Here is a 21,275-nt window from a genome sequence, read left to right on the forward strand (position 1 = left end):
ATTTGAACATGGATTGCTTCACTGTCTGAGGAGTCACAAATGGTGCTGAACATTGTGTAAACATCAGTGAACATCCCCACTTTCAACCACCTTCAGGTACTTCATAAATGACCTTCCCACCATTACATCCACGAGCCTCTGTGATTTTATAAACCTCTAAGATTACTCCTCAGCCTCCTATGCTCCAGGGAAAAAATTCCCAGCCTATCCTTATAACTCAAGCCCTCTGGTCTCAGTAACATAATTGTACATCTTTTTTGTACCCTTTCCAGTTTAATAACATCCTTCTTATAGCAGGGTGACCAGAATTGTATGCAGTACTCCAAATGTGGCCCCACCAATGTCTTCTACAGCTGTAACATGATATCCCAAATCCTGCACTCAATGCTCTTACTGATGAAGGCAAGGTGCCAAATGACTTCCTGAACATCCTACCTGCAATGCCACTTTCAAGGAACCATGCACTCCACCCCTAGATCTCTCTGTTCAACAACACTCCCCTACCACGAATTGTGTCTTACCAAAATGCAACACCTTGCATTTATCTGAATTAAACTCCATCTGCTGCTCCTCAACCCACTGATCTTGTTGATCAAGATACTGGTGAACTCTTAGATAATCTTCTGCACTGTCTGCTACATCACCAATTTTAATGTCATCCATAAGCTTACTAACCATGTTAGTCCTCTGCCTCCTATGCTTCAGGGGAAAAAACCCAGCCTATCCTTCTAACTCAAGCCATCAGTAACATCATTGTAAAACTTTTTTGCACCCTTTCCAGTTTAATAACATCCTTCTGGTAGCAGGGTGACCAGAATTGTATGCACTACTCTAATGCACACTGGAGTAACCTTCTATTCTCTGATCCAAATCATTTAGATAAAAAAAGAACAACAGTGGACCCAGCCCCGATCCTTGCAGCATAGCGTCGTTCAGAGGCTTCCAGTGTGAACAACTCTCTAGCACCACCCTCTGTCTCCTACCGTCAAGTAAATTTTCTCTGCAATTGGCTAGCTCTCCCGGGATCCCACATAATCTAACCTTACTAACCAGTCTACGATGCAGAAACTTATTGAGGCCTTGCTAAAGTCCATGCAGACAATGTCTACTGCTCTGCTTTCATCAATCTTCTGTCACCTCTTCAAAAAAACTCAATCAAATTTGTGAGACATGATTTTCTACACACAAAGCCATGCTGACTATCACTAATCAGTCCTTGCCTTTTCAAATGCATGGAGATCCTGTCTCTCAATCCCCTCCAACAAAGTAATATTGCTAATATTAGTAATATTTATAATATAATACTTTTAATATTAATAGTATTGCTACATGAATATTGCTGAAATGAGAGTTATATTGCTGCAACTTTTCATCTTACACACATCAGGACAAATTGAAAAATGACAAATTATAGACAATCACAATTTATATTTGTGATTGAAGAAGTATGGATTTGTCAGCAAGTTGACTCTGATGGATCGAGGCATTTTTATGGAGAAATCTACACAAAAACCATAGGATTTGTATACTTCTGGGTAATTAAAACAAGTGTAATGTTTCTTTAGTTTGTTTCCAGAGAACAGGATATTTATATGAATGTATATTGCTTCTAGCAATAGCAAATGAACCACTTTATGAGATTGACTGATTAGCTTAAAGTTATTGCTATGGTAGATATTAACAAATTCTGATTTATTCAATGAGTGCCCATTCATGGAATCACATCTAACATCAGATGTTTTAATTTGGGTTTTGCAAGCTTGTTGAGTAGTCTGTTGTCTACCTATTAACAATTGTTGGAGGAGCATGTTTAATTCAATCCGTAAATCACTGAGACGTACGATCTACATACCTGGAATCACACAGAAATGAAGACACAACATTGTTTAGCCCTGTTGCAAGCAGCACATTGTTTTCGACTAATGGCACCCATTAGTGGAAAATACTTCTCCAGTAGCTACTGTGTGTAAAGCAGTGTTATTCATTTATGAATTGACTGGCTTGCTAGGCCTTTTCAGCGAGTAGTTAACAGCCCATCACATTGCGATAGGTCTGGAGTTACATTTAGACCTGGTGAGGAAAAGGTGACAATATCCCTCCCTAAAGGATAGTAGTGAATTGGCTGGGTTTCCATGTAATCATCAACGGTTACATAGTTTCCATTAAATCAGCTTTCAATTCCAGATTTATGTAGATTAAAATTTCACCATATGACGTAGTGGGATTTGAACTCCTGTTCCCATAGCATTAACTGGGTCTCTGGATTACCAACCCAGTGATAATACCGCTGTGCCACCACCTCCCCCAAGCTTGCACTGGTTCTATTACCTAGTGCCAATTTTCTGCCTTTGTTCCATATCGCTACACATATATGTTAACAAAGTAATCATCCAAAGCCTTCTTCAATGTCTTAATAAAGACTGCCCTCACCACAGGCAGTGCCTTCGATACCTTAACTACTCACATTTTCTTTTTCAAGTGGGAATAAGTTCTCCCTATCTACTCAATCCAGTATTATTTGAACTTATTTTCAAATTTTGAGATACTGTGACTTCTACCTCTGACGCGAGGTAAACCAGGTATGTATCAGGACTGAAAGTGTCAGCCATTGGCCTTTTGTGAGACTGCGTTGTACATAATTAAACATTTCTGATCTTCCCCTTTTGGGGAGGGAACTGCAGGTTGTACTCTGTGGTAGTGTGCCATTGTATTCGAGGTTTAAATGTTTTTAGTTGATAAGATTAGATTTTGGGAATCAGGAAGTGAGCTACTCAAAGACAACCAAACAGTTTCTCATAGAGATGGGTTGATGTGGCCCACTGAATTATACAGTTTTTATCATTCACTCTTGAGATGTGAGCGTTGTGGCTGGGCCAGATTTGGTTGCCCATCCTTACTTGCATAGAGGTGGTGATATTGAACTGCCAACTTGAACTGCTACACTCAATGAACTGAAGGTTGACTCACAATGCCTTTAAGGAGGGTATTCCAGACCTAATAGCACTGAAGGACACTGTTGACACCCAAGATATCAATGGTGCAGAACCTAACAGTTGGTGGTGCATTGAAGTTGAGGAGAGCTGGCCGAGTTTCCTTGTGTAATAGTAATACAAAAAAACACATTATATCTATATTTTAAATAAGTGCCACAGAATTAGGGCAGGTACAATGAATGAAAATTTCTTTCAAGCAGACAGAAGGACCAGGAGAGACTTTGCATATACACATACACAAATCTCCATCTTAATTTCTAGACAGTACAAAACTTAATTTCTAGACAGTACTAAGAAAGCTGCACACTCAGTTCTGGTTCATATTTATATTTCCTCTTAAGTGTAGTTGGCATTGATCAATATAGACAGCAGAGATAAGACTAGTGAGCTATCGCCAGCTTATGTTTCAATTGAGTACTGTACTGTACTGAATGCCAGGTTGAGTCAGTAGCAATTAGCAGTGAGCAAGTAAATTCTGGCGGATCACTAGTACATACAACAAACTAGAGCTATAGTAATAGTAGTCAACAAGTGTGGTGCTGGAAAAGCACAGCAGATCAGGCAGCGTCTGAGGAACAGGAGAATCAATGTTTTGGGCATAAGCCCTTCATCATTCCTTATGCCCAAAATATCAATTCTCCTGCTCCTTGGATGCTGCCTGACTTGTGTGCTTTTCCAGTGCCATGCTTTTCGACTCTGATCTCCAGCATTTGCAGTCCTCACTTTCTCCTATAGTAATGGTATCCAAGTTTTGGGTTACTTGAGTAAGGGAGTTTTAATAAAGGACACTTCCTCATTTTAAAGTTATTTCCCCAAGAAGAATATCCATTTTTAAAAGATGGATAATCATGAGAGACATGTATTGTCAGTAGGTGTGGTAAATATTCAAAAAATAAGTTGCGTCATGTTTGAAATAGATATGACCGTGACAGTTTCCAGGGAGGCAGCTGCTCGTCCATTTACAACCCTGCCTGAATATGGTATCAGTAGGGTCTATGCCAATGACTGCTCCTGTTTTAAACTCCTGCCTGCCATTTTGAGTCATAAAATGGAGATCTGCTCATTAATCTCTCCTCGTCTCCACTTGGAAGATTCTGGAATTTCACTCCTCTGTCAGCAGAGTTAGTTGTTTGCTACTCCATATGGATATTTTTTTTTTAAACAACTATTTATAGAATCTTAAGAGTTATACAGCATGGAAACAGACTCTTTGGCACAAACTTAGTTTAAATGATTATTTAAGCTTGCCAACATCAAAATAATTAGTGAAAAATTAATAAATGCCCGAATCACCTGAACAGTCTGGTAATCAGCTGGATCAAATCCCTTCACAGTCACTTCTCTGAAAACATGTGGCTCCAAATCATCTTGGGTCAGATCACAGTAATAAATAATACCTGAAAGAGAATTGTACAAGAAATGCTTCAAATATATGAATGAATGAAAATAATTTTCATAAAATGAGCTTCGATCAAGCACTGCAAAAAGTTTGAGTTTCTGTCTGCACTCAGCTTCAAAAACACTCATTTGTTTTACAGTAAAGAGTTGTCTGAAGCTGTACCTACATCAGGATTCAAAAAGCATGTACAGGCCACTCTATCATCAGTGAAAAGTAACCTGAAGGTAATAGAATATATACAAGTCTAAGCTTCTCTAGCTGTGGAAAGATTTCAATTTTACACTCTTATTGAAAAAAATGTCAAAATGCAGGAATCCAAAACATACTTTTAAACTAGATATGCTAGCAATATTCATACAAAAACTATTTTCCAACAAAAGCAGTGAGCCGACCTGTTATGAAAATTAACAAACTGCTTTGTAATGTTGATGAGCCTACTTGTTCTGACATTCCCCTTTCTTTCTTAGAATGCTGATTCTTTGCTGAAGCGTTGTTCCACAAGCAATGTTTTCTGGTACCTCAATCAATTATTTTCATGAATTATAGATGAAAAAAAATTCACCTGGGACTGGGATAAGATGTCCGCATTTATCACTTCCTCGTCTCTCCATCCCTCAAATTCCTCATCCTACAATGCTCACTATAGCATTTTCATAATTCAAACTGAAACTATGTCCTTTGTTGACAGTCTACCAGGATTGTAGAGAGTTCTATTTTAGATTATTGAAGAGTACATACCTGACAAGAGAAATAAAACATCAGAGTGTCCAACTTGTCACATTACAGAAATGATGGGATTATACTAGAAAGAGTAAAGAAATGGTATGCAAGAATGCTGCTAGACTAGAACATTTTAGCATGTAGAAAAGATTGTATAGGCTGGGGGTGATTTCTTTGGAACCGAGGAAGCTAAGGCTAGATTTAGTTGAAATGGATAATATCATGAGGAACTTGGGAGTAGTGGTTAGGTAGGACCTATTGCACTTTGCAGAGAGATCAATAATCAGGGGCATATATTTTAAAGGAGGACTGGGGGAGACTGAAGAGAAATACTTCACCCACTGTTGTGGGGTCTGAAAAGGTGGAAGAGGAAAAAAACCTCTCAGCATTCAAAAAGCATCTGGAAATGCACTTTAAATGTAGGATGCTACAAAGCTAGAGAAGAGGTTTGTAAAATGGGACAAAGTTTGAGAACACTTTTCAGCTTGCACAGATACAATGAATTGTGTTGCCTTCTTCTGTACTGTAAACATCAGTGACTGTTCACTCAATGAAGCAAGCACTTGTAAAGCAGAATTAAACATTTTTAATTTATCGAGACTAATTATGGGTGGACTGTGGTTAGCACTGCTGCCTCACAGCGCCAGAGACCCGGGTTCAATTCCCGCCTCAGGAGACTGACTCTGTGATGTTTGTACATTCTCCTCGTGTCCGTGTGGGTTTCCTCCGGGTGCTCTGATTTCCACCCACAGTCCAAAAATGTGCATGCCAGGTCAATTGGCCATTCTAAATTGCCTGTAGTGTTAGGTGAAGGAGTAAATGTAGGGGTATGGGTGGGTTGCGCTTCGGTGGGTAGGTGTGGACTTGTTGGGCCGAAGGGCCTGTTTCCACACTGTAAGTAATCTAATCTAAGTAATCTAATTATTATTCACTGATACACAGTGCCAGAATTAAATTACTCTCTGCCTGCACAATTAGAAATTAAAGTATTTTATTATTTTATCAAGTCAAAAGCATGTCCATTCACTTTAAAATAGAAGGTGTTTTCTGAATTTTGAAGTAAATGTAAAGTTCAGGCTCTGCTGCCTGAATGGAAAGGCTGAGAGATTGGTTATTCCAAAAATAGATACATGCAGCAAATGGCTGTTAACTGGATACCTGAGTTTTGGTTGCTGTTTTGACAACAATCCTAATGTAACCACTTAGAATCATCATCCAATACCTACAATGTGGAAACAGGCCCTTCAGCCCAACAAGTCCACATCTACCCTCTGAAGAGTAACCCCCCCAGATCCATTCCCCCATCCCTACTACTCCACATTTACCCGACTAATGCACCTAATCTAGACATCCCTGAATACTACAGGCAATCTTGCATGTCAATTCACCTAAACTGCATATCTTTGGATTGTGGGAGAAAACTGGAACACCTGGAGAAAACATGGTGCGAATGTGCAAACTCCACACAGTTGCCAGAGGCTGGAATTGAACCCGGGTCCCTGGCGTTGTGAGGGGTTGAGTTAACGCAGTGTTTATTAGGTGTGTTATTAGAGCAGCTTATTTTTATAGAGTTGGAGTTAGATAGTAAGTAGTTTTTTTAAAAAAAAGAAGCCTTGGATTTATGAATAGTTATTGTTTAATGTCCACTACCTTTAAATAGTGGAAGGTAGGAGTTCTCTGTCACTCACATTTTAACAGAGACAAGATGAGCGATTCTGGGTGTTTAGTTTTAATTAACAAGAGGGGTTCGACCTCTGCATCTTAACAATTTCAATAAAAAATAACAATTTATTTTCTTAATTTTAATAGTGAACCTTAGTCAAATTCAAGCCCCCCCCCTTTAACTACTTACCATCTGACTCCAACTCTATAAAGATATGCTGTTCCAATAACACAATTGTTAAACATTACATTAACTTAAATCACAGGACCACCCAGTCTTGGTCTTCCCAGGTGTCTTCAATCTTCCAGCTGGTAATCTCCCCAGGTCATCTTGTTTTGTATTACTGCAAGTATGTTTTACATGAAAAGGTACCTTCCATAGAGAGTGTTTTTCTAATTTTGTTGAGAGCAAGATGTTAGATGGGCAGTTGCTCTCTGACTAATTTTCAAAATGCTCACTTTTTTTTAAAAACAGCACCCCCCTCTACACACACACATACAAAATTATCATACAGTCATAGAAATGTACTGCACGGAAACAGACTCTTTGGTCCAACAAATACATGCCAACCTAATCTAGTCCCACTTGCCAGCACCTGGCCCATATCCCTCCAAACCCTTCCTATTCATATACCCATCCAGATGCCTTTTAAATGATGCATTTGTACCAGCCTCCATCACTTCCTCTGGCAGCTCATTCCATACACACACCACCCTCTGCATAAAAAAGTTGACCCTGAAGTCCCTTTTAAATCTTACCCCTCTCATCCTAAACCTATGCACTCTAGTCCTGGACTCCCCACCCCAGAGAAAAGACTTTGTCTATTCATCTTACTCATGCCCCTCATGATGTTAAACACCTCTATAAAGGTCACCCCTCAGCCTCCGCTGGGAAAACAGCTCCAGTCTATTCAACTTCTCTCTATAGCTCAAATCCTCCAAACCTGGCAACATCCTTGTAAATCTTTTCCAAACTCTTTCTGACCAATAAAGGAAAGCATACCAAACACCCTCTTTACTATCCTATCTACTTGCAATTCTACTTTCAAGGAGCTATGAACCTGCAATCCAAGGTTTGTGTGTTCAGCAACACTTCCTCTGACCTTACCATTAAGTGTATAAGTCCTGCTAAGATTTGTTTTTCAAAATGCAGCACCTCACATTTACCTAAATTAAACTCCATCTGCCACTTCTCAGTCCATTGGCTCATCTGATCAAGATCCCATTGCAATCTGAGGTAACGTTCTTCGCTGTCCACTACACCTCCAATTTTGGTGTCATCTGCAAACTTACTAACTATACCTCTTATGCTCACATTCAAATCATTTATATAAATGACGAAAAGTAGTGGACCTAGCACCGATCCTTGTGACACTCCACTGGTCACAGGCCTCCAGTCTGAAAAACAATCTTCCACCACCACCCTCTGTCTTCTACCTTTGAGCCACTGGGTGTCAAAACAATAAATTCAAATTCAATTAGGTTTTAGTATTCTGGGCATAACTTAAACTAATTGGTTACATTCGAATTGTTATCAAAACAGCAACCAAAACTCAGGTACCCAAATAACAGCCATTTGTTACACGTATCTATTTTATGGAACAGCTCGTCTCCCAGCCTTTCCATTTGGGCTTGCACTTCAAGTTTACTTCAAAACTCAGAAAACACTTTCTACTTTAGAGTGAACAGACATACTGTTAACTTCTTAACAATTAATATATCAATGACAAACTTTCTTGTTTGAAAATGCAGTGATTGGACTGGACCAACAGTAACAAACATGCAACAAATTTTAACTTAAGTCAATGACTACAAAAGTGATAAAAGTGAAGTTTGTGCACAGATTTTAATGTGACAGATATTTATCGAATAAAAACAAAAAAATACATATTTACATACGTTGCTCAGAAAGAATGCAGTTTTTATTTTCTATCGTGTGGTGGCAAGGTATAAAAGAGAAAAAACACAACAGCACTAAGCTGGCTAATTTATAATAAACACACCAGCACTTATGGTAGGTGCATTATTTTTTACTTGTCAGTGTAAAATTTAACAACATACACTTTCCATAACATCAATATCTAATTCTTTAGCTAACCTGTCCTCCACATTTCTGGACAAATGCAAAGTGATGCATTTTGGAAGATCAAATTCAGGTACAAATTATACAATAAGTGGCAGAACCCTGAGGAGCATTGACATACAGAGAAATTTTGGCATACAGATTCCTGAAAGTGGCAACACAGGTGGATAAGGTGATCAAGGTGGCATATAACATGCTTGCCTTCATTGGTTGGGGAATTAAATATAAAAGTTGGCAAGTTATGTTACAGCTGTACAAAATTTTAGTTAGGACACATTTGGAATATTGCTTGTAGTTCTGGTCACCACACTGCCATAAAGACATGGATGCTTTGGACAGGGTGCAGAGATGGTTTACCAGGACGTTGCCTGGTCTGGAAAGTATAAAGGAGAGTTGGATAAACTGAAGATTATTTTCACTGAAACAATGGATGCGGAGGGGCGACCTGATAAAGATTTACAAAATTATGACAGGCATAGATAGGATGGATAGTCAGAGGCTTTTTCCTAAGATGGAAAGATCAAGTACAAGAGGGCAAGATTCAAGATAGGGAACGTTTCGGGCAGAAGTGTGGTGAAAACCTTTCACACAGACGGTGGTGTACACCTGAAAGGCACTGCCGGGGAGGTGGTGAAAACTGACTCATTAGTAACATTTAAGGCATATTTTGATGGACACATGAATAGGAGGCGAATAGACGGACAGAAACTGTGTATGGGCAACAAGTACCCCATACTTGTAAGGAAAAGGAATCAGTGCAGGCTTAGTGGGCTGAAAGGCCTGACCCTTTATGTATTATTATTATTTGTTCTCCTGCAACTGTTACATGACCTTTCATGCTGTATGGTATGTGTCACTGCATTAATAAATTATTAGACTGACTAATAAACCAGGTTTTTAATGACCAAGAGATTTGCTATAGCATTATTAGTCATATATTAGAAAATCAGCTTTGCTAGCAATATTAAAGTGGGGTAGTGTGAGACAGGAAGCAACTATAACTTTTTAAAGTAGTAATCACTTATGAAAAATTTATAATTTATGACTAGCCTACTTCACAGAAAGAATGTAGACAGGAGGTACCAATACCATATAAAGTCTTCAGGCAAAATTGGATGAGAACAGGAAGGAGATTTGGACTAGAGCACAAATGTAATTCAATTTCTATTTGAGTTATACATTCTGACTTTCTATTCTATAATAATCTGAATTGCCATTATCTTTGGCCATTGACCAGAAACATTAATGTTGCTTTTCCCTCTTCACAGATGTTGCTCAGTCAGAATGACAGTTGTTTTGTCTTTAGTTGTTTTGTGGTGCAGAATTGGAAAACCATTGAAGAAATACATTTTGTCAAAGCTTTTGTCTTGCACTGATCAGGACAATTTACAATATAAACTCAGAATCAAACAGATGTTTGATCGAATGAAATCAAATTTGAGGAAAGGTTCTTACACCCATAGAGTGGTTGAGGTCTAGAAAGTACTGCCTTGGAGGGTATGGGAAAGAATTAGATCAAATGATGTTAAGGTTTTGAACAAGCTGGACTAATGGAGATAAGTAGTGCATTTAAAACATGTACCTGTTCAAAATTTAGCTGTTACCTGCTTTTCTTTTACTGAGGTGATAATGTTTAATGTAGAATTCTTAATAAAGACAGATGTAGTGCGCAAACTTATTTTTCCTTAAGAGGGGTTATTTAGTGACAAAAAGCTTGCCTAGTGTCAGCATGTAACTTGTATACTGACACATATTTCATTGGACTCTTTATATTTTGCAAAAGGTAGAGGCATTACCTGGCATCATTCTGTTTTGGATTAAAGTACAAGCTTCCGAAACTCAGCAAAATTATCCCAAAATGCCAGTTGGTGTTCCCACATAACATTTTTAGATAGTGTACTTTCTTCAGAGATACAATTACCTCATTTGTATCACCCACCCAAGGAGAAAAAAAAAATCATCGAATGAAAGAGAGTCACAGAATTCTGCAGTAATGAAGAGGCCCTTAGGCCTATAGAGTCTGCACTGCCAAAATACACTACTTCCGACACTAGTGTCAATATCTCTACACTAGGCCCATAGCCTTGAATGTTATTACACTTCTAGTGCTCATCCAAGTATTTTAAAAAAAATATTGTGAGGTTTTCTCCCTCAACTACCCTCCCAGGCAGTACATTCTGGACTCTCCATTCTGTGGGTGAAAAAGCCTTTCCTCAAGTCCCCTCTAAACCTCATGCCTTCCATGTCAAAAGTGTGCCCTCTTGTTCTTGACCCTTCAACAAAGCTGCTTTCTGTCCATGCCCCTTCATAACCTCTATCAGGATTCGCTCAACCTTTTGTGCTCCAAAGAAAGCAAGTGAGCAGTACTCCAAATGTGGCCTAACCAAAGTCCTGTACAGTTGCAACATCACTTCACGACTCTTGAATTCAATCCCTCTGTGGTGATTTCTTTCCTCTTTTGAACCCACCAAAACCTCAAATGCCTCATTTCTTATATCAATCTGCCCAAGAACTTCAAGTCTGTATTTGCCCCTCCTTCCCCCGAGTAAAGAAAGATGCGAAGTTCTCATTTAAACTCCACAAATGTCCACTGACTTAACACACAGATTTTTCCCTTGGTTACTTACCAGTTCCTTGGTTATTCACTTCTCCTTAAAATACTTGTAATATCTTGGGAATCTCCCTAATCTTGCCTTCCAGGATTTCTCTCGCCCCTTTTCTCTCCTAATTACTTTCTCGAGATCTCCCTTGTACTTTCTATACTCCCCTAGGGCCTCTGTTGTTTTGCTCCTTTAGTACCTGTTATAAGTTACTCTTCGTCTTCTACCTAGTCCTGAATATTCCTAAACATAATCCAGAGTTTTCAGAACACTTACTAAATAGGGCAAATGAAAACAACCTAAGCAATGGGGCGGCCCAGTGGTTAGCACTGCTGCCTCACAGCACCAGGGTCCCAGGTTCAATCCCAGCCTCGGGCGACTGTCTGTGTGGAGTTTGTACATTCTCCCTGTGTCTGCCCGGGTTTTCTCCGGGTGGTCTGGTTTCTTCCCACAGTCCAAAGATGTGCAAGTCAGATGAATTGGCCATGCTAAATTGCCCATAGAGTTAGATGCATTCGTCAGGAGTAAATATGAGGAATGGGTCTGGGTGGGTTACTCTCCAGAGGGTCGGTGTGGACTTGTTGGGCCAAAGGGCCTGTTTCCACTCTGTAAGAAATCTAATCAAACTCATTATCTTCATCACAATGATATCATATATAATTGATGTGAAGATTTACTTGGTTATAATTTATATATTGGGTTATGTGCCTACAAAGAATGAAAACAGCTAGAGACTATTTCTTGATGAAAATGATTCCCTTTAAAATGTATTTAATTTATTTTTAAAAAGGGCAACTAATGATGACTTGAGAGCCGCACTAAATTGAGACTGTAACTAATAATTCAAACAAACATTTCAGAATGCAGGTTACTCAATGCAAGTAAAATTAAATGTCACGGTATACTGTTATAATTTACATGTCACAGATTCTATCATTACAGCACTTAGAAGATTCATTTGCTCTTTTTAGAGTTGTAGCCTTTTTTCATTGCTGAAAGGATTGTAGTAATTAAGGAAAATGGCATGCTGTGCAGGAAGCAGTACCGTGTCTTGCAGGGAGATAAATACGACCCAGAAATTTTTCAGAACCATAGCACAAAATACGCAATTGTAGTAGTAGTCGTCATTATTTTGAAAAACATTACAGCTCAACTCCAAGCTCCAGCCTTTTGATTTACAAGGAAAAGTTGTTGTTAGAGTAATCCTTGTTCACTGATAGCCCGAGGCTGGGATTGAACCTGGGACCCTGGTGCTGTGAGGCAGCAGTGCTAACCACGTACATCATGTACGTGAACGTTGCAAAAATATCGTTAAGTCAAATGACCCAGAGCAAAGATTCTACATTGCAAAGGAACTAACCATCTTTAATACGTTTACAAAATTCTCAAATCCTGCATAGGTCTTTGCTCATGGACCAATTCAATGCACTAAACTGAATTTTGTCCTAAGATGAATTTCAACCATACTCATAAATCCTCTATTTGACTTGCAATAATATCTTGAGAAAGGAGAACTATTGTTTGAGAATAAACTAAATGGTGGTGTCCAATAGACAATTAATTTAATAAAGAATATCATTTTGTGTTTTTCAAGATTATGAAAAAAGAATTGAATTTTTTTCTAACACTTCTGTCCATAAAGTAAATCCTAAATGCTATAAATTTAAACAGCAAAGAAAAAAAAGTTGTAAAGATAGATAGGTTTGGTATTATTGCCAATAATTAAGCCACAATGCATGACTTTCCACAGCTGCTAATACTTCTAGTTTGACAAAAGAAACAATAATTAGCCAAACAAAATGTGCCAAGTGCTGGTGAAGTCATGCAAACAACACATTGATTTTGCTTGTGCCACATTGATGCTTTCAAGAGTGCATGACCAATCAGACTCAGAACAACAGCAGCAAGGGAACCAGACAAATGCTCAATGGCATCATCCACTTCCCAAAAATTCAGCATCCTCCAGCTAATGGCTTTAGTTATTAAAAAAAACATGTATTTGTAATCTTTATATGGTAGCTTGATGTACAATGTATGAATGAAGTGAAAAGCAAGTTGTAAAGGGAATACAAACAGTTTACAGAAAGACATTGATAGGTTGAGTGATTGGACAACAAGTTGGCAAATAGGGTATAATGTGGAAAATATGAAGTTATTCATTTTAAAAAGAAGAAAACTAGAGTATCATCTAAATTGAGAAAAGTTGCACAAAGTTGCAACACAAAGGGACTTGGGGGTATTTATGCATGAAACCTAGAAGGCTAGCATGCAGTGCAGTGGGTAATCAGGATGGCTAATGGCATATCGACCCTTATTTCAAGGGGATTTAAAGATAAGAGTAGGAAAGTGTAACTGAACAAGGTGCTAATGAGACCACATTTGACAAGCAGTTTTGGTCCTCTTAACAAAATTCATTGGAGGCAGTTCAGAGAAGGTACACTTGGACAATCCCCACTATGGAAGGATTGTCTTATGCGCAAAGACTAAACAGATTGGGACCCTACTCACTAGAATTTAGAAGCATTAGAGGTTATCTCATTGGAACACAGGCAGAGGAATTGCATATATTTAAGGCTGAGACAGAAAGATTCTTGCTCATTTAGGGAATCAAGGGTTGTGGGGAAAGAGCAGGAAAGTGAACATGAGGAATGTCGATCAGCCATGATACTACTGAATGGTAGAGCAGCAAAGGATGGAATGGCCTACTCAGTTCCTATTTTTTATGGTCTTAAATAAATATCCGAATCGTTTTCCTGATGTAGTCCCTCCATCACAGCTCCAAACGAATAACAAGTGTGGGGACTCCCAGGAGGACCAGTTCCAAAAACGCACATCCCAGATGGCCTCCTTCTTCAAGGACCGCAATTTCCCCCCCGACGTGGTCGACGATGCCCTCCACCGCATCTCTTCCACTTCCCGATCCTCCGCCCTTGAACCTCGCCCCTCCAACCGCCACCAGGACAGAACCCCACTGGTCCTCACCTACCACCCCACTAACCTCCATGTACAGCGCATCATCCGCCGCCATTTCCGCCACCTCCAAACGGACCCCACCACCAAGGATATATTTCCCTCCCCTCCCCTATCAGCATTCCGTAAAGACCACTCCCTCCGTGACTCCCTCGTCAGATCCACACCCCCCACCAACCCAACCTCCACTCCCGGCACCTTCCCCTGCAACCGCAGGAGGTGCAAGACTTGCGCCCACACCTCCCCCCTCACCTCCCTCCAAGGCCCCAAAGGAAACTTCCATATCCGCCACAGATTCACCTGTACCTCCACACATATCATCTATTGCATCCTTTGCACCCGATGTGGCCTCCTCTATATTGGGGAGACAGGCCGCCTACTTGCGGAGCGTTTCAGAGAACACCTCTGGGACACCCGGACCAACCAACCCAACCACCCTGTAGCTCAACATTTCAATTCCCCCTCCCACTCCACCAAGGATATGCAGGTCTTTGGACTCCTCCATCGTCAGACCACAGCGAAACGACGGTTGGAGGAAGAACGCCTCATCTTCCAGCTAGGAACCCTCCAACCACAAGGGATGAACTCGGATTTCACCAGTTTCCTCATTTCCCCTCCCCCCAGCCTGTCTCAGTCAAATCCATCAAATTCAGCACCGCCTTCCTAACCTGCAATCTTCTTCCCGACCTCTCCGCCTCCACCCCAGTCTGACCTATCACCCTCACCTTGACCTCTTTCCACCTATCACATTTCCGACGCCCCTCCCCCAAGTCCCTCCTCCCTATCTTTTATCTTGGCCTGCTGGACCAACTTCCCTCATTCCTGAAGAAGGGCTAATGCCCAAAACGTCGATTCTCCTGTTCCCTAGATGCTGCCTGACCTGCTGCGCTTTTCCAGCAACACATTTCCATCTCCTGGGGACTGTAATAAGTAGGGTGTAGGAAGGAGAAAGAACATAGAACATTACAGCGCAGGTCCTTTGGCCCTCGATGTTGTGCTGACCTGTGGAACCAATCTAAAGCCCATCTAACCTACACTATTCCATTCTTGTCCATATGCCTTTGTCCATATAAATGCTGTTAAAGTTGGAGAGTCTACTACTGTTGCTGGCAGTGTGTTCCACGCTCCTACTACTCTCTGAGTAAAGAAACTATCTCTGACATCTATCACCCCTCAATTTAAAGCTATGTCCCTTCGTGCTAGCCATTGCTATCTGAAGAATCTATCTAATCCTCTGATTATCTTGTATGTCTCAATTAAATAGCCTCCCAACCTACTTCACTAACGAAAACAGCCTTAAATCCCTCAAGCTTTCCTCGTACCTTCCCTCCATACCAGGTAATAACATAGTAAATCTCCTCTGAGCCCTTTCCAAAGCTTCCACATCCTTCCTACAATGCAGTGATCAGAATTGTTCGCAATACTCCAAATGTGGCCGCACCAGAATTTTGTACAGCTGCAGCATGATCTCATGGTTCCGAAATTCAATCCCTCTACCAAGAAAAGCTAACACATCGTATGCCTTCTTAACAACCCTATCAACCTGGGTGGCAACTTTCAAGGATCTGGACACCAAGATCTCTCTACTCATCTACACTACCAAGAATCTTACCATTAGCCCACTACTCTACATTCCTGTTACTCCTTCCTAAGTGAATCACCTCACACTTTCCACATTAAACTCCATTTGCCACCTCTCTACAGCTCTACAGCTTATCTATGCTTCTCTGTAACCTACAACATCCTTCGTCACTATCCACAACTCTACCAACCTTAGTGGCATCCGCAAATTTACTAACCCATTCTTCTATGCCCTCATTCAGGTCATTGACATAAATGACAAGCAACAGTGGACCCAAAACAGATCCTTGTGGTACTCCACTCGTAACTGAATTCCAGGATGAATATTTCCCATCAACCACCCCCTCTGTCTTCTTTCGGCTAGCCAATTTATTATCCAAACTGCTATATCACCCTCAATCCCATGCCTCCGTATTTTGTGCAACAGCCTACTGTGGGGAACCTTATCAAAAGCCTTATTGAAATCCATACACACATCAACCGTTTTACCCTCATCAACCTTCTCAAAGGACTCAGTAAGGTTTGTGAGGTATGATCTACCCTTCACAAAACCATGTTGACTATCCCTAATCAACTTATTCCTTTCTAGATGATTATAAATCCTACCTCTTATAACCCTTTCCAACACTTTACCCACAACTGAAGTAAGGCTCACAGGTCTATAATTTCCAGGGTTGTCTCTACCCTCCTTCTTGAACAAGGGAACAAGAATTGCTACCCTGCAGTGTTCTGGCACTATTCCTGCAGACGCTAACATAAAGACCAAAGCCAAAGGCTTGGCAATCTCCTCCCTGGCTTCCCAGAGAATTGCAGGATAAATCCTGTCCAGCCCAGGGGACTTATCTACTTTTACACTTTCCAGAATTGCCAACACCACCTCCTTATGCACCTCAATCCCACCTAGTCCAGTAGCCTGTATCTCAGTATTCTCTTTGACCACGTTTTTTTTTCTAGTGTGAATACTGACGCAAAGTATTCATTTAGTGCTTCTCCTATCTCCTCTGACTCCACGCTCAACTTCCCATTACTATGCTTGACTAGCCCTAATCTTACTCTAATCATTCTTTGATTCCTGATATAGCTATAGAAAGCCTTCTGGTTTTCCTTGATCCTATCCGCCAATGACTTAGAACATAGAACATAGAACATAGAAGAATACAGCGCAGTACAGGCCCTTGGGCCCTCGATGTTGCGCCGATCCAAGCCCACCTAAACTACACTAACCCACTATCCTCCATATACCTATCCAATGCCCTCTTAAATGCCCATAAAGAGGGAGAGTCCACCACTGTTACTGGCAGGGCATTCCATGAACTAACAACTCGCTGAGTGAAGAACCTACCCCTAACATCAGTCCTATATCTACCCCCCCTTAATTTAAAGCTATGCCCCCTTGTAATACCCGACTCAATACGCGGGAAAAGGTTCATACTGTCGACCCTATCTAACCCCCTAATCATCTTGTACACCTCAATCAAGTCACCCCTAAACCTTCTTTTCTCTAGTGAAAACAGCCCCAAGTGCCTCAGTCTTTCCTCATACGATTTTCCTTCCATACCAGGCAACATCCTGGTAAACCTCCTCTGCACCCGTTCCAATGCCTCCACATCCTTCCTATAGTATGGCGACCAAAACTGCACACAATATTCCAGATGCGGCCGTACCAGAGTCTTATACAACTGCATCATGACCTCAGGACTCCGGAACTCAATTCCTCTACCAATAAAAGCCAGTACGCCATATGCCTTCCTCACCGCACTATTTACCTGGGTGGCAACTTTCAGAGATCTGTGTACATGGACACCAAGATCCCTCTGCTCATCCACACTACCAAGTATCCGACCATTAGCCCAGTACCCCATCTTTTTGTTATTCTTCCCAAAGTGAATCACCTCGCACTTAGCTACATTGAATTCCATCTGCCACCTTTCTGCCCAGCTCTGCAGCTTCTCTATATCCTGCTGTAACCTGCCACATGCTTCCTCACTGTCAACAACTCCTCCGACTTTCGTATCATCCGCAAACTTGCTCACCCAACCTTCTAACCCCTCTTCCAGGTCATTTATAAAAATGACAAACAGCAATGGTCCCAAAACAGATCCTTGTGGAACACCGCTAGTGACGGCACTCCATGAAGAAACTTTGCCATCAACTACTACCCTCTGTCTTCTTCCATCCAGCCAATTTCTAATCCAAACCTCCAACTCACCCTCAATGCCATATCTCCGTATTTTCTGCAGTAGCCTACCATGGGGAACCTTATCAAACGCCTTACTAAAATCCATATATACCACATCTACCGCTTTCCCCTCATCAACCTCCTTCGTCACCTTTTCAAAGAATTCAATAAGGTTTGTGAGGCACGACTTGCCCTTCACAAAACCATGCTGACTATCCTTGATCACATTATTCCTATCCAGATGTGCATAAATCCTATCCCTTACAATTCTCTCTAAGACTTTGCCCACAACAGAAGTGAGACTCACCGGCCTATAGTTACTAGGGCTATCCCTACTCCCCTTTTTGAACAAGGGAACCACATTTGCTATCCTCCAGTCTTCTGGGACTACTCCTGTAGACAAAGAGGACATAAAAATCAAGGCCAATGGCTCTGCAATCTCCTCCCTTGCTTCTCATATCCCCTCCTGGCTCTTCTTTCTCTCTTCTTAGTTCTCTCTTTGTCTCTTTCCTGGCTAATTTGTAACTCTCAAGAGCCCTAATTGAGCATCACATCTCATCCTAACATAAGCCGCCTTCTTCCTCTTGACAGAGATTCAACTTCCTTAGTAAACCATGGCTCCCGCGCTCAACAACTTCCTCCTTGCCTGACTGATACGTACTTATCAAGGACCTGCAGTAGCTTGTCCTTGAATAAGCTCCACATTTCAATTGTGCCCATCTCCTGCAGTTTCCTTCTCTATCCTATGCATCCTAAATCTTGCCTAATCACATCGTAATTGCCTTTCCCCCAAGCTATAACTCTTGCCCTGTGGTATATACCTAGCCCTTTCCATCACTGAAGTAAACATAACTGAATTGTGGTCACTATCACCAAAGTGCTCAACTACCTCCAAATCTAGCATCTGGCAGGCTTCATTACCTAGTACTAAATCTAATGTGAACTTATCCCTCGCCCCAAAGAATTGATGCCTGTTGTCTCCCTCTCCATTCTCTGCATAGTACATCCCTATAAAGATGAATTTCAACTTGTCTAGTTGTGAAAAGAGACTGAACCAACCATTTTACATCCTACTGGATTTTCTTTGTATTGTATGATGGCAACTGTTGGTTCCCAGCAAGGTGTGAGCCGTTGCATGAACAGACTGCTGGTTGAATGCATGGCTGGTATAGTGACCCTGCTTTCAAAGGTTACTCTGTTTTTGAGTTAGACCCTGACAGAAAGACACAAACTTCAAGCAGCTAGAGAAAATGAGACTGGTTGAAACCAAATAAAAGTCAGATATGTTTGCGCTGACATCATCCAGAAGTACACTGCAGGCAGAGTGAAGGGGAAAAAAAATAATGCTGGATCCGTGAGTCAGCAACAGACAAATATAAGATCAGTGTAATTTCCTCTTATTTAAGGTTAGCTATTTACTAGATATGACCATGGGTGCACTGAAAGTTCAGATAAATACTGGTGGATCAATGCTGTTGTGCCTGTTGTGAGCATACCTGAAGACAGAGGAGAAATGCACCACTTTGTGAAGACTCTTACCAATAGAATTCAGGTTGACTGGGAGACGCATGAGAATTCGCTTTGTTGTACCTATTTAACATGTAATCTGTAATTTAAATTGACTACAATTTGCTTGTTAACTCATTTTTGTTTTATTTTGATTTTAGTTTGATATATGTAAGTAAAGTCTGCATTAAAAAAAACTTTTTCATTATTTTCCTCATTGAAGTAGCTTGGTACTTTGGATTTTTAAGAGACCATCTAGCATCTAGGTTAAGTGAATTGGCCATGGTAAATTGCCCGTCGTGTTAGGTGAAGAGATAAATGTGGGGGAATGGGTCTGGGTGGGTTGCGCTACGGTGGGTCGGTGTGGACTTGTTGGGCCGAAGGGCCTGTTTCCACACTGTAATCTAATCTAATCTAAACCACAAGGATCATTACAATTCAAGTCTTATTTTATTCCTTTTATATAAGAGGTAGCGATGGCTTAGTGGTAATGTACTAGTAGTGGACTGGTAATCCAATGACTCAGAATATTGGTTTAGGGACATGAAATTGAGTCTCACTTGTTGGCATTTAAATTTAATAAAACCTGGAATTAAAAGCTACCCTAATGGTGACCATTGGCAACCACTGAAAAAAACCCATCTAACTGTTCAGTTCAAGGATAATTAACGATGGACAACAGATGTCAAAAAAATCATATTTGTAAAAATTAGCAAACCTAGTTTTGGTCAACTGAAAGTGGGAGGGAGATGGGAAGGAAGTCTGAATGCAAGATTTATCCAACTTGACAGGCAGTGGGCAGAATTTAAACTGGGGAATCACCAACATATTGAGTCCTAAGGGAAAGCTTGGAAGAGTAAAGGTTTCAATTTGGAGACAAAAGTTGAAGGTAGAAATGGATGTTCTTGGAAGCAAAACAGAGCTCTTTACCCAAGACATATTACTCAACTCAAAATAACTGAATGATTTTTTTTCCCCCAGTCTTTGGGTTAGAACTGTAATTAAAAATCTACATTAATCTGTACTAACCTGGTGTCAGGAAACTAGTAAATTGGTAGAAGATTTCTGTGTCCTTCTTTTGTCCACTGTAGCCTACAATACTGCCCACTTCCAACGGAAATGTTTTTAAGTGTGCTCCTGTGGCCAACTCATGCAGCTGCAGAACATGCTTCACATCATGTAGATAGCATAAAATCAGAAAATTGTTCTTGACGCATCCTGCCCATTCTGAAAACATAGAAAAACTTAAATTGTAAACACACTGGAGACAAAAATAAAAATTTAATTACAAATATTGACTTAAAGCAAGGCATTATCTAAATTATACTTTTGATAATTCACATATGGGTAAAATATAAATGTAGAATGTAACCTGTATTGGATCAGACCGAATCCCCTCAAAACATATTAAGATACTCAAGACCCTATCTTTTTCTTATTTCAAAGATAAGTCGAAGACGTTGTGTTCCAGATGCAATTTGATTGGTCAGACTACTCGGCTTTAAGTAATACACACTGTAACTGTTGTGTAAAAATATAGACAAAATAAATGAAAAGAATTGGCTTTACTGTAACTCTATTG

At 40.4% G+C, this 21,275-nt stretch overlaps 1 protein-coding gene across 2 annotated transcripts in view; it reads right to left on the reverse strand.

Annotated features, from left to right (window-relative positions):
• LOC122548411 (prolyl endopeptidase-like) overlaps positions 1-21,275 on the reverse strand; it is a 205,495-nt gene that overhangs the window by 79,790 nt on the left and 104,430 nt on the right. For both annotated transcript variants that reach the window (XM_043687029.2, XM_087982666.1), the window contains 2 exons: positions 20,723-20,920; positions 4,287-4,390 (listed from right to left, as the gene is read on the reverse strand). In XM_043687029.2, the coding sequence (XP_043542964.2) occupies positions 4,287-4,390; positions 20,723-20,920 (302 nt within the window). The remainder of the gene's footprint in view (positions 1-4,286; positions 4,391-20,722; positions 20,921-21,275) is intronic.

The sequence above is a fragment of the Chiloscyllium plagiosum genome, unplaced genomic scaffold (assembly GCF_037043375.1).
Source record: "Chiloscyllium plagiosum isolate Xiang-an unplaced genomic scaffold, Cpla_swu_hap1 HiC_scaffold_3, whole genome shotgun sequence".
In the NCBI taxonomy this organism is placed as follows: domain Eukaryota; kingdom Metazoa; phylum Chordata; class Chondrichthyes; order Orectolobiformes; family Hemiscylliidae; genus Chiloscyllium; species Chiloscyllium plagiosum.